General features: G+C 38.5%; 1 protein-coding gene across 1 annotated transcript; it reads left to right on the top strand.

Annotated features, from left to right (window-relative positions):
- The first annotated feature begins 5,457 nt into the window (after positions 1-5,457).
- Positions 5,458-12,186, top strand: LOC126696994 (probable pectin methyltransferase QUA3). Its single transcript, XM_050393784.1, has 7 exons — positions 5,458-6,335; positions 7,308-7,511; positions 7,593-7,803; positions 7,894-8,155; positions 8,367-8,741; positions 10,258-10,347; positions 11,669-12,186. The coding sequence occupies exons 1-7, from the start codon at positions 5,910-5,912 to the stop codon at positions 11,889-11,891; spliced, it is 1,791 nt and encodes a 596-aa protein (XP_050249741.1). The 5' UTR covers positions 5,458-5,909; the 3' UTR covers positions 11,892-12,186.
- The last annotated feature ends 3,301 nt before the right edge of the window (positions 12,187-15,487 follow it).

Genomic DNA, 15,487 nt, shown 5'->3' with positions numbered 1-15,487 from the left:
AATGGCTTATTTAGTGTTTTGCTGATTTATGTTTATTTTTTGGTTGAAAGTAGGTTAAACCAAAAAAATTAAAAAATTTAAGTGAGGTTTTACCTCCCCATGGTTCCTCCTCCTCGAACAGACATGTATAGTAATGCCTTTTTTGTCATCATGGTCATTGCTAGCATGCATTGTTGATCACAGAGGGGACTTCCTGCCGCAGCAAGTACTTTGGTGGAGAAAGCAGATTCTGAATTTGCTGCAGAGTTTTAAATGCTGAAGAGAAGAGACGAGTTCCACATCTGAAACGTTGATATGGCTAGTGTGATATAGTGTAGTCCAAGTGGAACTGTCTCTTCTTGAGTTTCATGTTTTGAACTTGTCTGTCACGAAAATAGGCAAACCCAAAGCATTACCTTATGCCCCTTTACGACAACCAACATAGCTTGCGATCATAAGAAGTCAAGCATGTAACAAGCCCAATTTGTGAATAAGAGGTAATTGGTAACTTGGTAAGACTAATTATTATAACAAAAGAGTTGGTTTGACTTAGTATGATTGTTACAAGGAATACTTTCTCCTCAATGAAGACCTTGATGCTATGAATGACCTTAACCCTATGCCTAATAGATATTACTATTCATTCGTAAGAATTGCTCGAGCGAAGATGCCATGTCTAAGCTCTCATAGGATCCAACTCGTCGATGGTCGTTCCTTTTTACCATAAGAAAATGACACAAATCTTTGTCTCATGCGCTCGTATGAAGGGATGGATATTGGAGTTGAATGCAAGTTGGTACGAGTCATGGCAGGTGGTGTAGTAGTGGTTGGAATGAGGGTTGTGGAGTTGCATTAAAGCATTTTTGGGTTGTTTAAGGATGATTTGTTCTTTATTAAGATTAGATGTGGAGAAAGGGAATTCGGTATTGAGCATTGGGGGTGTGTTTGACCAGTATATTTGCGGTCAACTTATTTATTAAGTCACTTTTTGTCTCACCTTTAAGCAAATAAGTTGGCCAAACCATGCTTAGAAAGCAAAAAAAGGATGGAGGAGGAAGAGAGATTTGGAAATAATACATGTATAGGAATAATTTGTAAACTAAAATTTGAGCCCGCAATTCTCAATTGAAATTCCCTTTAAAAATTAGAAATTCATCTAATAACATATACAAACAATGAATTTTATTTAACATAAATTTAAATTCTCTCCACCTCAATTTTTTTTTTTTTTACAAATTCTCTACCCAAACACACAAATAAGTGGATTCTAATTAACTTAACGAGTAAAGTTTTTTGTCATCAAATAAAAGACGAGTTCAAATTTCGCCTACATTAAAAGAAACTAATTTGTGTCTTACTCTATTGGTAAAGAGCAATCATTATTGATGGGATGCATCTTTTCTAATTTATATTTACCTACTTCAAAGATTCTTTGTCCAAAATAAAAATGGATGAGTCCTCACTTTGGGAAAGGTACAATCCTTTCGGAAAAGTGAGCAACATCTATGCAACATTCCAACTAAAGTAACTAATGGGAATCTTGGAAGTAACAATCAGATACCTTATATAAACACTAAACGCAAGGTATGCATAATAATCCTAAACACTTGACATTTCATTTTATGGTATTAGAGTGCTAACTTAAGCATATGAGGAACTTGGGGCAGCACCATACACCATACCAATGTCTCTTTAACTTAAGTTTTGTGTATACTTGTTTTTGCAAGTCTTTGAGAATTCATTGGACAAGTAACCACTGGGATCTCCTGCATCATCAATCAGTGGGTTGTTATGACCTGGATGTTAGATAAATTATTTGAATTTAGATAAGTGATAGAATGAGGCTTCTTAGATTGATTAGTATTGTTATTCATTTGTATTCAAATAAATTCTTTTGTTTTAGAATAGTATAGGTTTCTATATTTTAGGATTTGTTGGTGAGACTATCTCATTCTTGGTTATTTATATATGTTGAATGCATTAATGAAAATTAAGCAGAAAATTAACCCCAAAAAAAAAATCTATTTCCTCTCTCAAATTAAGAAAATTAGTCATTTCGAATTGACTACATTATCTTTTATTTCTCAATTCATAACATGAGTATACTAAATGTTAACTGATGGGGAGGCAAAAAATAATTACCATCTCTATCTTGTCCATAGGGGTTGTCCAGGAGCCAATGGCCAAGTATTCAAAGAGGTCGTCCATAGGAAAAATGCCTGGACGATCACGTGACACTTAGGAAATTCTCAATAATGGATTTTACCCACATATGTTGAAGATTCAGACCACAGTGAGAACAAAATCCTTATTTATCGCCATAACTTCCTCACAAATGCTTAACTTCTAGCAGCGGTTGTAACGGATAAGATTGGAGGTTATAACTTCCATAGCCATTCTGGAGGTTATGTCTAAACTTACTAATTCCCACAAATCTTGGGGAAGTTATTAATCAAATAACTGTTCCAAGACCCTTATATAAGGACTCGCCTACATCAAATCAGGGTAAGTTTTTTCTAAGATGACTCCTCTAAATTTGGAACTTTATTTTCCAGAGCAAAACTAATTTAATCATCGGAGGGTACTTGGTCGGTCCACCCCGGTCGCCTTTTGATTGTGTGTTCTTCCTTTCAGGTCTTCCAAGCGAGTCATTGAAGCCTGGAACATTCAGCCTACTGATTTTGTGCAGTATCATTAACAATTATTATGAAATGGAAAAAATACATTTTAATTTTTATAAAATCTATAATGAAAAAAAAAACATTGAAAAAATTGTTTATAACCGTAAATTTTTTTTTTTAATCATAATTGGTTAAATTCCATCCAGATATTGTAGAGTTAATCCTTAGCTGCATTTCCTCTACTTTGGCTTCCTTACTCTTCAATGGGAGTCGGATTGGGGAGATTTTCCCGTCCCGCGGTCTAGGGCAAGAAAACCCGATATCCCCTTACATTTTTATTATATGCATGGAATTTTTGAACACCCTTATCAATCGGAAGTGCGAAGAGGGAAGTTGGAAAAAGATTAAAGCTTCTCGCAGTGGTCCGGGCTTCTCACATACTTTCTTTACCGATGACCTTTTACTTTTTGCCAAAACTGATGAGAGTAATATTGAAGCTATAGTCGATGTGCTTGATGAATTTTGCAATCTCACCGGTCTTAAAATCAACAAAGCAAAATCAAAAAAAAATTTCTCGCCTAATGTTGCAACGGAGGAAAGGAGGGAGATTGTGAATCGAACTGGCATTGGTGAAACTCACAACCTTGGGAAATACCTCGGGTTCCCTATCATTCATAAGGGGAGGAGACAAAATGAATTCCACTTTGTTGTGAAGAGGGTTCAAGCCAAACTGGCTGTCTAGAAATCGAAATGCCATTCACCGGCGGGAAGATTGGTTCTCATAAAGGCAGCAGTTTCCTCAATTCCTGAATATAATATGCAGTGCTACAAGATTCCGACTAAGGTATGTGAGGATGTTAACAAACTAACTAGGGACTTTCTTTGGGGATCTACTGCGGAAAAGAGAAAGCTCTACCTTGTTGGTTGGAACAAGGTTACCAATCCGATTGATTTGAGGGGTCTTGGAATTTTTGAAATGAAAGCTAGGAACTCTGCCATCTTGGCTAAGCTTTCTTGGAGAATTGCCTCTAGCACGGACATGCCTTGGGCTCAAATGCTTGCAAACAAATACCTTACCCTGGCACACGTAAGGGGTGAATCAAGCAAGCAGACCGCCTCTTGCATTTGGAGAGCTTGTAAGGTTGGAGGTATTGTTTTTAATAAGGGTTTGAAATGGTCCATTGCCAATGGAGATAAAGTGTTTCTTTGGAATGACTACTGGCTCCCTTCGGGACCTCTTAGGAATCTAATTGAAGGGCCTTTAGCAGATGGAGGCTATCAGACAGGAGTTTTTTAGATAATATGGACAACATCTCTTTTATTCTTCCTCATGGAATTGTGCAAGAAATTAGAGGCATACCTGTGGCTAAAAACCCAGACCAAGAGGACATCCTAGTTCGGGCTTTCTCTAAGGATGGTTCTTTTTCCCTTAAATCTACCTATCTCATTGCTAAAGGGTTTAACATCTTGAACCTTGAAACTAGCCCTCATCAATGGGTGTGGAAAGTAAGTACTTCACCTAGAATAAAGTTTTTTCTGTGGTTGTGCACTCACTGTAGTGTTCCTACGAAGGAAGTGCTTGGTTCAAGAGGGTTAAATCTTAACCCAACTTGTGAGTTGTGTGGAGAAAGTCCCGAATCCATCCTTCACACTCTCAGAGATTGTAAGGTGGCAAAATCTGTGTGGAAAGATTTGGGAATTGAGGAAGGTAATCTGGAGTTCTTTGGGCTGAATTTGGATGCTTGGCTAAAAAACAACTGTGGAATGACTAGCATGTATCCAAGACCCCGTGTGCCTTGGAAAATTCTTTTTCCTCAAGCGGTATGGACGTTATGGCTGCATAGAAATAAGGCTATTTTCCAAATTGGGAAAATTGAGGAGGGCACAAGTACTTGCTGCATTAAGAAAGGTGTGGAGTTCTATGCCATTGTCCCCAATGGCCCGAACAAACCAAGAAGAACGCAAGTCCAAGTGAGATGGCTTAAACCCCCACCCCCCTGCCCCCCCAGGTTGGACAAAGCTCAACATAGACAGGTCCGTGCTTAGTAACCCAACAAAGGCGGGTGGGGGTGGCTTACTGAGGTGTAGTAATGGTGAATGGTTGGCTGGCTTCACGCGAAAACTTGGAAACATGTCAAGTACTATTACTAAACTGTGGGCTTTGAAGGATGGACTGAATATGGCCAAGCAGCTGGGGATTGATAATATTTGTATTGAAATGGATGTTGAATTTATTGTACACCTTGTTTCTAATTCCTCAGTAGTCAATTTAATGCTTGAACCTCTTTTAACTGACTGCAAGAACCTGATAACGACCTTTCCTAATCACACAGTGACACACGTGTTCAGAGAGGCTAATGGTTGTGTTGACTGCCTTGCCCGCATGGGAGCAACTCTTAACCATGATTTTGATGTTCATCTTTTGTATAACCCACCGGATGTGGTGGTTGATTTACTGGCTATAGAAAGAGCTGGAGCTGCTTATTGTAACAGACTTATTGTTGCTTAATCTTAATTCAAGTGTCATTTGCCAAAAAAAAAACTAATTAACATATTTTGATGTTTTAAGTTTTAACTTAGAAGAGTTCAAATTTCTCATCCCTCTCAACTATTGAGTTTTCAAGAAGCAGAAAAAAAAAACCTTTTCATAAAAGAAAAAAAAAAATTTAAAGCTTTAATCGCAAGCAAATCACGCGTAGGCATCAAACTTCACTGTCCTGGCATCATCAAACCGAAGCCTCATCATCAACATCAAGTTCCTATTCTGGCCATTCCCATCACTCGACAGCCGTAGATATATATTAGTAATAATTTAGTATATTACACTTAGAGTTGCAGTATTCACTCACAGATCCTTCACAGCCAGGTCAATCTAATCCTCTACACCAACCTATATAGTTATAATATCCCCCCCATTCGGCCATTTCCCACTACAATTCTACAATAAACAAATCCGCTGCTTCAAAAAACAAAAGAGTACCACTTCAATAAATACACATACACAGTCTCACCGTGCATGTGAAAACTGCAATCCCAAATCTAGTATCTCTCCCCAAACCCCAAAAACAATAAAAGAACATTTGCTTCCAGTTCCACCTCTCACACTCACAATCTCTTCAATCTCACCAACCCCATCTAACCCCTAAAATCTTCACACCCCAATACTACAAAACACTTCAAAAAAATCTCCCTCTCTCTCTCTCACTAACAACCAAAAACAACAGAGTCCTCAGATTTTTCTGAAAACAAAAAAGAACCCAACTCAACAAAACCCCATCACCAGATGCCCATTTGATCAGATCCAAGAAAATGGGTCATCTAAATCTGCCCATATCGAAACGAAGCCCCAGACAATGGCGACTCTTGGACTTAGTCTCGGCCGCGTTCTTTGCCATCGTTTTCATCTTCTTACTGCTAGTCTTCACTCCCTTAGGGGACTCTATGGCCGCATCGGGACGCCAAGCCCTCCTCCTCTCCACCTCCGATCCAGGTCAGCGCCACCGCCTCGCGGCGTTGGTGGAGCTGGGGACTCAGCCGGTCACCATCGAGGCTTGCTCTGCAGACTCAGTGGACCACATGCCATGTGAGGACCCAAGGAGGAACAGCCAGTTGAGCAGAGAAATGAACTTCTATAGAGAACGACATTGTCCTCTACCGGACGACACGCCGCTTTGTCTAATCCCACCTCCTAAAGGGTACGAAATTCCGGTGCCGTGGCCCGAAAGCTTGCACAAGGTAATGACTTTTTTTGTTGTTTTGATCTAAAGCTTGGAATTTTAGGTTGTTAAGTAAAAGTACATGTGATGTTTTATTGAATGCATAAGATGTGGATTTAATGATAATATATTAACTCGACTGACTCCTCCTGATGTTTCCAAGATTGTAACTATCTATCTTTAAAAAACAAAAAGTATCAGAGAAGTAGTAATGGGATTTATTGTTTTCCTGATGGTGTAACAAGTATAAACTGGATGTCACTAGAATTTGAAAAAACCTCACTTTAGAAGAGGTGATGGAGATAGTCTAGGGTCTTAGTTATAATTTAGATAGATAGATAGATAGAGATTTTAAGGCTTCAAACACAAATGCTCAACAAACTTTGAGACAATGACCTTGGGCTCAAATGACGCTTCCTCATAAATTTTGGATGCAAGGTAAGGTAGTGGGTTCGAGACTTACTAGGTACATGTTTAAGTTACCAATTAGAAAAATGCTCAACAAACCTTGAAATTGATTCATTGAGGTTCTCACTTGAATTGTGGATAGGCTAGAAAAATCTAGCCCCTATAATGCTTAAATAGTAACAAAAGGAGTATCATTATAAATAAGTATTGAGGATTGTCAATCTTAATTAGATATTGTAACCTGGTGAAACTCAGCTCATGCTTGGATCTTATGTTCTTAAATTTGAAAGTCAATCTTCAACTGGGATTTTGAGTATGGTGATGGACAAAGTAGCCATATTTGGATTGCTCACAAGAAAATTATCAGATTTTTTTTTTTTTTTTTACGTGAAGTAGTGTTTGGTTTTCTTCTTGGAAACAATCTACATGCAAGAAATAATTTGCATACATTGGTGCTCAATATAAGATTATTTGTTCCATATTGTTTCAAATGCCAAGACTGATGTATGATGCCAATATTTTGTCAGAAATTCATTAGTTACTCTATTCATTTATCCTGAAGTATTGTTGACTGCTTGTGCAGGTATGGCATAGCAACATGCCACACAACAAAATTGCAGAAAGGAAAGGTCATCAGGGATGGATGAAACTGGAAGGTCCATACTTCATTTTCCCTGGTGGTGGCACAATGTTCCCAGAGGGTGCAGTACCTTATATTGAAAAGCTTGGACAATATATCCCTATAAGTGGTGGCACTATAAGGACTGCTCTCGATATGGGTTGCGGGGTAGGAGCTTAATTCCTGTATCTCTCTGAGACCTTACTAGAATTTATACTTTTTAGATCATAAAATCTCATCCTCGTGCAGGTGGCCAGTTTTGGGGGGTATCTGCTAGCTGAAGACATTTTAACCGTGTCATTCGCACCAAGAGATTCACATAAATCCCAGATACAGTTTGCACTGGAGAGAGGGATTCCAGCTTTTGTTGCTATGCTTGGAACTCGCAGACTCCCATTTCCAGGATTCTCATTTGACTTGGTGCATTGTTCTCGATGTTTAGTCCCTTTTACTGCTTATAGTGAGTTCTTTGTCACATTTGGTCTCTCCTATATAACACTATTGCTAGTTCCTGCCACTTGTATTTATCATAAAAATTCTGGCTTTGCAGATGCAACATATTTCCTCGAAGTGGATCGGTTGCTTCGACCAGGAGGATATCTGGTCATCTCTGGTCCCCCTGTACGCTGGGCTAATCAAGACAAGGAATGGGATGATCTGCAGGCTGTGGCTAGATCATTGTGTTATGAAATCATTGTCGTAGAAGGAAGCACAGCCATCTGGAAAAAGCCTCTGGGAGATTCATGTCTCCCCAACCAAAATGAATTTGGTTTAGAGTTGTGTGATGAATCAGATGACCCAAGTTATGCCTGGTAACTGTCCTGGAACAATTTTTCTTATTTGAAAGGATTTTTTTTAGCATGTGGAGGGGTCAATAATTTATTTTTTGCCATGCCATACACTGTTGTGCTTGTATGCGATGGATTTCTATCTGGTTTATTTCAAACAGTGCTATTATCAATGGAGCCTGTATATGCAAAGATTTTCTGGGAATTGTGAAAAGTAAGCTCAATTGTTTTGCAGGTATTACAAGTTAAAAAAATGTGTAAGCAGGACCTCTACTGCCAAAGGAGAACTAGCTGTTGGGACAATTCCAAAGTGGCCCAGCAGGCTGACAAAAGTTCCTTCAAGAGCCACACAGATGAAAAATGGCATTGATGTGTATGAGGCTGACACCCGGAGGTGGTTAAGACGGGTTGCTTACTACAAGAACTCATTAAATATAAAGCTTGGAACTCCAGCCATACGCAACGTCATGGACATGAATGCATTTTTTGGAGGCTTTGCAGCAGCTCTAAAATCTGACCCTGTGTGGGTAATGAATGTGGTACCTGCTCGCAAGACGCCAACTTTGGCAGTAATTTATGATAGAGGCCTTATTGGTGTCTACCATGATTGGTGAGTGACTTTTACTGTCTTGCTGATCCTTCAAAAATATGTTCCTGTTAATAGGCCCTCTCTCTTAGAATTGATGAAGTTTCATGAATTCTTCATATTACTCATGAAGTGACCATCGTATGACTCGTATCTTCTTTAGAAGCATGCATTAATCAACAATCAAACATTTCATATCAATTTTTAAATGGCTACATGTTAAAATGCCCTTGCTGCTATTGTCCTGAAGTAATACACAAGATCCTCCTGTTGCTTTGTGTCGGAGCAGATAGAATTGATATCTGGTAAAATTCCTTCTTGCCTTTATGGTTATTTATGAGTTAGTTAACTCGAGATTTTCACCAATATCCGCATCTTCTAATATGCCAATATATCTATAAAAAATAATCCATGTAAAAAAAGACCAGGTTTGTTGGTCCACTGGAGTTATCTTCCAGAAAACAACACATCTGCTCTGTTCTGCAGTTTAAACAGCTTGGATTCCCTTTACCAGACTTATAGATTTAATAGTACAGTTAATTATATGTTCCCCCTCCCCCACCCCCCCCAAAAAAAAAAAAAAAAACACACACACACACACAAACCACTTGGATTCCCTTAGGATTTTGATGAAATTGATTGTGATGTCCCAAAAAATGGATCCTTAGGAAAGGGAGAATTGTTTTCATGGAATTAACTCAAGAACGCCCCACCCTCCCACCCAGTACACATAAATTATATGAGTCGTTCTTTGTAGTCAGGGGTCCTGCTTTAGCTCCATTTTCACATTTTCAGCTGTTAGAGGGAAGGTTATGACCTTCCAATAATCCAATGAAACAGCATTCATTACATATATCTTCTTCTGTGATCCACTGCATGTACACTCCAAGTAGTTATCAAAAGGCCTTCTTTTCAAAGGGAACGTTTTTCCTTGGAACCTAGCAACCTTCCAATTCCCAGTCATCAGCCACATTGGCCTAGCAACATTACTCTTTTGATAGCTTCAATAGTTCACAGAAAGTCTTTGGTGTAATGAACTGCAAAAGCCCTTATGGCTTGATTGCTATATCCTCTTATTCTTTATTTCACATTTGTAACTGTAGAGGGCAGTTTATGACCTTCCAATATTCCAATGAAATTGCATTCATTAGATATTTCTTCTTCTGTGATCTGTTTCATGTAGACTCTAAGTGGTTATCAAAAGACCTACTTCACAAATTAAAAGTTGTTACTCTTTTGAAGTTTTGGTAGTTTCAATGGTTCATTGAAAGGTAAAAGCTTTTGGTGTGATGAACTGCATGCCCTTTATGGTTTGATTGGCGTATCCTGTTGCTCTGTCTGAAATTGGACTAAAGTTACCAGTCCAGGCATCCTTTTTTCCTCCCCCCAAGAAGCCCATACCTTGTATGGCTGCCATTCATAAATATATTAACTCCATCCTTTATTTTCAGTAGGATTTGGACTCATTATCAATTTTACTAGAACTATAATGGCTTCATGGAGAACTTTTATGGATGAACTAATGTATTAATGGTTCCAGGTGTGAGCCTTTCTCAACATATCCTAGGACCTATGATCTCATTCATGTAGCTGGCATTGAATCACTCATAAAAGATCAAGGCAAGAACAGGTATGTGTAATGTATAACCTCTTCCTTTGTTGCTAGTTTCTTATCTGTTTTCTGTTTTTCCTGGCTTCCTTGGAGTTTGTTTTATTTATTTATAATAAAATGTAGTAATATGGAGCACATTTTGTGATATTCAAAAGTACTTAAAAATAAATAAAATCCTGATATTTTGCTAGGTTGATGATATTGTTTGGCTGCTTAAACCTATTCTTTTTATTTTTTTTATTTTTATTTTTATGACGAGGAACCCCCTCAAGGTATGGGCCAGTGGGACCATCCTCGAGGGGTAAACCCAGGATGCCTACTCACCCCCACTGAGCATGCATCGGGTAAATCCCTAAATTCCCTAGCTAGGAGTCAAAACAGAGACTTCTGCGTTTACAATTAGCCTAGGCACTCTCCCTTACCGCTAAGGCACCTAGGCATGGGCTTAAACCTACTTTTTGTTGTAACTTTTATAAATAAAGGCTCCTAAAGATAACTTAGTTTTAGTTGAAGTAGAACAAGAAGTAGATATGGCTTCATTTGACAAAATTGATATGTTTTTATCAAAATTAGAGTATTCGTGTCATTAATATTGTATTATTTGCTTATATTTTATATGTAATGCATTTATTTATTTATTATTGGTGAGAAAATACATACACTCTGTGGGTTCAAAACCCACTAGCCCTACCCTATACCCTTTATTTATTATTAATATTTCTTTTCTTTTTTTTGGGGGGTTGGGGGGGGGGGGGGGGGGGGGGAGGAGAAGGTGCCATTGAGCTAGAGCTCTTTGGCTATATATGTTATGCATTGTAATCTGTTATATTCCTTGATAAAATCGCAAGTTATTATCCCCATGGGCTATTAACTGGGCTTTTGTCCTATGAAAGGTTTGTATCATTGAGCTAGAGCTCTTTGGCTATATATGTTATGCATTGTAATCTGTTATATTCCTTGATAAAATCGCAAGTTATTATCCCCATGGGCTATTAACTGGGCTTTTGTCCTATGAAAGGTTTGTATGTGCAGAACTTGAAATTTATGCAATCATTACATCTCTCATCTGTATCATAAAAATATAATACTGTTTACTAAAAAATGGTATAATGTGCATATATTTGTGAGCCACCATGCAACTTAAATTTTCTCTCTCTAGAAGTCCTTTCTGAATATGCTTGTTTCTACACCTTATCCATGCCGGTTTCTAAGAGCTGAATCCATGCAAGTGCAACAAGATTTCTCTTCAATCCAAAGGAGATGTTAACCTCTATTTGTTCAAAGAACTTGATAGGTTGCTTTTCTGTAATTAAAGTTTAAGTGCCTGTGCTCATTGCAGGTGTAGCCTTGTGGATTTGATGGTGGAGATGGATCGAATTTTGCGTCCACAGGGAACAGTTGTGGTTAGAGATTCCCCTGAGGTTATTGATAAAGTAGGTCGCATAGCCCGCGCTATTAAATGGACAGCTACCATACATGAGAAAGAACCTGAATCACACGGGAGAGAAAAAATACTTGTTGCAACCAAAAAATTTTGGAAGCTGCCTTCGGCATCCCACTGACACAACCTTTGTTCTTTGTAATGTAGGTATTTTCTTTTTGTTCCTTTTCTTTTTTATCCTTTTTCCTCAAAACCAAGATGTCATCTCAATGCATCAAATGGATGCATTTTTCTTTCGTGTTCCTCATCTGGTATATTTATATTAGGAGATAGTAGAGTTATAATGGGAAAGAATTAGAAGGATGCAAAGACATGTAGTTTTATCTGAGAATACACATACTACTGGGAATTATATATATTCATCTGTCTGCTTTAATTGTAATTTATTCTATTATTCACCACTGATTTGATGACTCTGCACTTTTCTCCATTTCTCCTTATTGGCATTCTCTTATACACATTCATGTGCTATTGTCGACTAACTTCACGTGATCCATATAGCATTAATGCTTTATGCAAAACAGAGCTAATTCAGATAAAAATTACATAAGATTGACATCAATGGTACTATGTATGGTACACACAAGGTTAGATGGGGGAAAATGTCCAAGAAGTTGTGAACTTGTGCTATCTTATTACTTGATAAGTGATGATGAATTGGTTAGTATTAGTTAATGCTCAAAAAAATCAATGCTCCCAAGTTTCCAGAACAGGAGCTGGGAGAGAGTTTGTTACAACAAAAAGGGGCCAGAGAAGGTAGAGCAAACTTACAGAGAGCATGGTTTGGGCCATGCCTTGAAAAATGAAGTGTTGGATACTATGATATTTGACAGGAAAATTAGTTTACAGAACAAGAAGAGCTTAGTAGGGTTGTTGGGTTTGGGGGTTTTTTTTAGAGCAACCCATGGTCGCTCTAAACACAAACCCAATGGTTTTGGGTTGAGATGAGGCATGGGTTTGGGCAATTTTGTTAGATCTTAAAAAAAAAGTTGTGTTTCATTTCTTTATTTAGCCCAATAATTTAATAATTGAATGCAATCTACACAGTTGAGCCTAATATTTCAACTTCATCAAAACTTGGCCTCAACATACCAAAATGAATCCAATTAGCAAATTTAAAATATGTCTTAAAATCCAAATAAATCATACTAGAAATTTTAAAATGCATTTATATTTTCTAAAACTTGTAATGGTTACGGGTTTAAAAGAATAGAGTTTAACCCAGCCCATTAACCCATGAAAACCAGCTTGAGAATGCGCACCCTTGAAGCTATATCATTTTATATTTTATAGAGTTTCATTTAGAAGAAATATGTTAATTATTTAAATATACTTTTACCATGTCACATGACATGAGGGAAAAAAGTGGGCATCCATGTGATGTAACCACAGCACATATGATATAACTTAATATTATATGGTATATATTATGATATTATATGACTTATACATAAGCTTATATAATTTGAAATTTTTTTTTTTTTTTGGAGAAAGAACGTTGGAATTTTATTGAACTTGATTTGCCAAATTGGTCAAATCATTTCGAGCTACAGAAAGTAAAGGATAGGGAACTTCCTCCATCCATGCTACATAGTCAGAAACATTTATCGAGTATCTAGCTAGACTATGTGCTAATTTATTGTTGTCTCTTCTACAATGAAAGTATAGCAATTTTGTGCAAGGATTTGAAAAAATAATAGCATCCTGGATAAGCGGCTGCACTAAAGCTATTGTACCTCCCCCTGCCTTTAAAGAATTCATGATTAGCTCCGAATCTCCTTCAAGAATAACTTCACTTGAACCTATTTCCAGTCCAAATTCCAGTGCTCGTGCTACTTCAACTACTTCAATTTCCACTGGTGTGAGTGCTGGGGAGAAGCTCTAAGCCAGGGACACTAGAATGGCACCTGTGTGGTCACAGACAACTACGCCAATCCCACTTCTGTTTTCAGTCCCAGAGATTGCTCCATCGAAATTTATTTTGACGAAACTTGCATCTGGTGGCTTCCGTATTGCCTTTGGTTTTGGTACTGTTATAGGTGAGGATGGGAGCACGGCAAGAAATTCAACCAACTTCTCTTTTGCCTGCGATATGAGCTGGTCCAAAGTGCAACAAGGTTGATGGTTGTGGACTTGATTTCGCTGATGCCAAATTCCCCAAGTTATCATTGCAAATAGCTTCAGATTGCCTTGATTATTGAGAATCCATGACAGCAGCTCCTTAAAGTTTGTGACACCTGGAATTTGTCGAGAACTCCATTTTGAAAGATACCTTATCGAGCTGAGTTCGCTACAAGACCACAGCACATGTAAAGGAGTTTCGTCTTCATTCCAACATCGTTCACACAGCGAGTTTATTATTATGTGTCTCCGCTTCAGGTTTGATTTTGTGGGAATGGCTTCATGATAGACACGCCACAGGAAGTTTTTGACTTTGTTCGGAACTCGCAAACCCTAGATGCCTCTCCACAGATTCATCTTTCCATTCTATGCTACCTCAGGCCTTACCTTTTCTTCCTCCATTTTCAAAAACCGATATCCCTATTTGCAAGTGTAAGTTAAAGATGTGGTTCAACTTACTGACACAACTAACTACCCGGTAAAAATTAGGGGGAAGCTGGTCAGGGCACAGCCCATAGTAAGTGAGTGTGCTTATCAAGAGGGGATCTACGGGGAACCTGACCCCACCTTCTAAAATGGACAGCAAAGGAAAGAAGGCTGTACCCTGCCCTCGGTGGAGTTCCATATCACTCTCATGGCAGTAAGCCACGTCCACGTCATCGGGAATATTAAATTTACTCCTAAAGGTGGCCAAAGCAGCCGGGGATTCTAGAAGGTAAGAGTAACCCATCTATAAAGCCTAAAACTACAAAAGTGAACTCAAAGAAACAAAGCTGAAGGAACAGGAAGGGGAAGAAAGACTTACTTTGGGTTCTAAGGAGGAAAAGAACACTGAACAAGCGAGCGCACAGAAATGTGGTCGGCAGAGAGTAAGCACTAAAGATCAGAGGCGAAGGAAAAATGGAATGGTGTTCAGAGATGGACTATTTATAAAGCCAAAAAGAAGTGGGGGGAGAAGAAACGTTTAATCAAGCAATAAATGGGCACAACTTACGAGCGACCCAGCGACTGCCAAACGTAACCGATTCGCACGCCGCTTTGGTCCACGAACCGTCAGGCAATAATGACGACTGCGCCTGGCGCCGTGAGACGGCGCGTCTTTTGAGAATATTAGTACAAGACTTCTGCGCCAATTGTAGGAACCAAGTACAAGACTTCTGCGCCTTAGGTTACTTGGGCTCACAATTTATTTGTAGTGGGCTTAAGGATTTCCTACAATGGGTCGTTCTCGGTAGAGAGACTCAAAGCAACACTCAATTTATACTCTCTCCTTGTCTGTTTTCTCTCCATTTTTCTGAACCCCTTCTTCTCCCAACTTTCTTCTATTTATAGCTAAGGTTAGTGGGAAGATTATGATTACAGCCACCGTTAGTGCTACTGGAGGTCCAATATTATCTGATTAAAGTGGATGTTTAGGTGAAAGGGCGGTGCAGCATTTATGATCTTGGAACTTGGCTCCATCTTGACCGACTATGTTCGGCAACTCAGTTCCCTGGGAATATCACAATTTCCCGGGAACAATTCGTATATTTGACCGGGAACGTTTGTCCGATCATCTCTCGGAATTCAATACCCTACGCTTGTTCGTACATGAAG

Source organism: Quercus robur, chromosome 8, assembly GCF_932294415.1.
Source record: "Quercus robur chromosome 8, dhQueRobu3.1, whole genome shotgun sequence".
Classification (NCBI taxonomy): domain Eukaryota; kingdom Viridiplantae; phylum Streptophyta; class Magnoliopsida; order Fagales; family Fagaceae; genus Quercus; species Quercus robur.
The sequence above is the reverse complement of the archived record's forward strand: the minus strand, read 5'-3'. Positions and strand labels throughout refer to the sequence as shown.

Coding starts and splice junctions, on each gene's coding strand:
- LOC126696994 (XM_050393784.1), top strand. CDS start 5,910: ATGGGTCATCTAAATCTGCCCATATCGAAACGAAGCCCCAGACAATGG. Junction 7,512..7,592: donor CTCTCGATATGGGTTGCGGG/GTAGGAGCTTAA, acceptor ATCCTCGTGCAG/GTGGCCAGTTTTGGGGGGTA. Junction 8,156..8,366: donor GATGACCCAAGTTATGCCTG/GTAACTGTCCTG, acceptor ATTGTTTTGCAG/GTATTACAAGTTAAAAAAAT.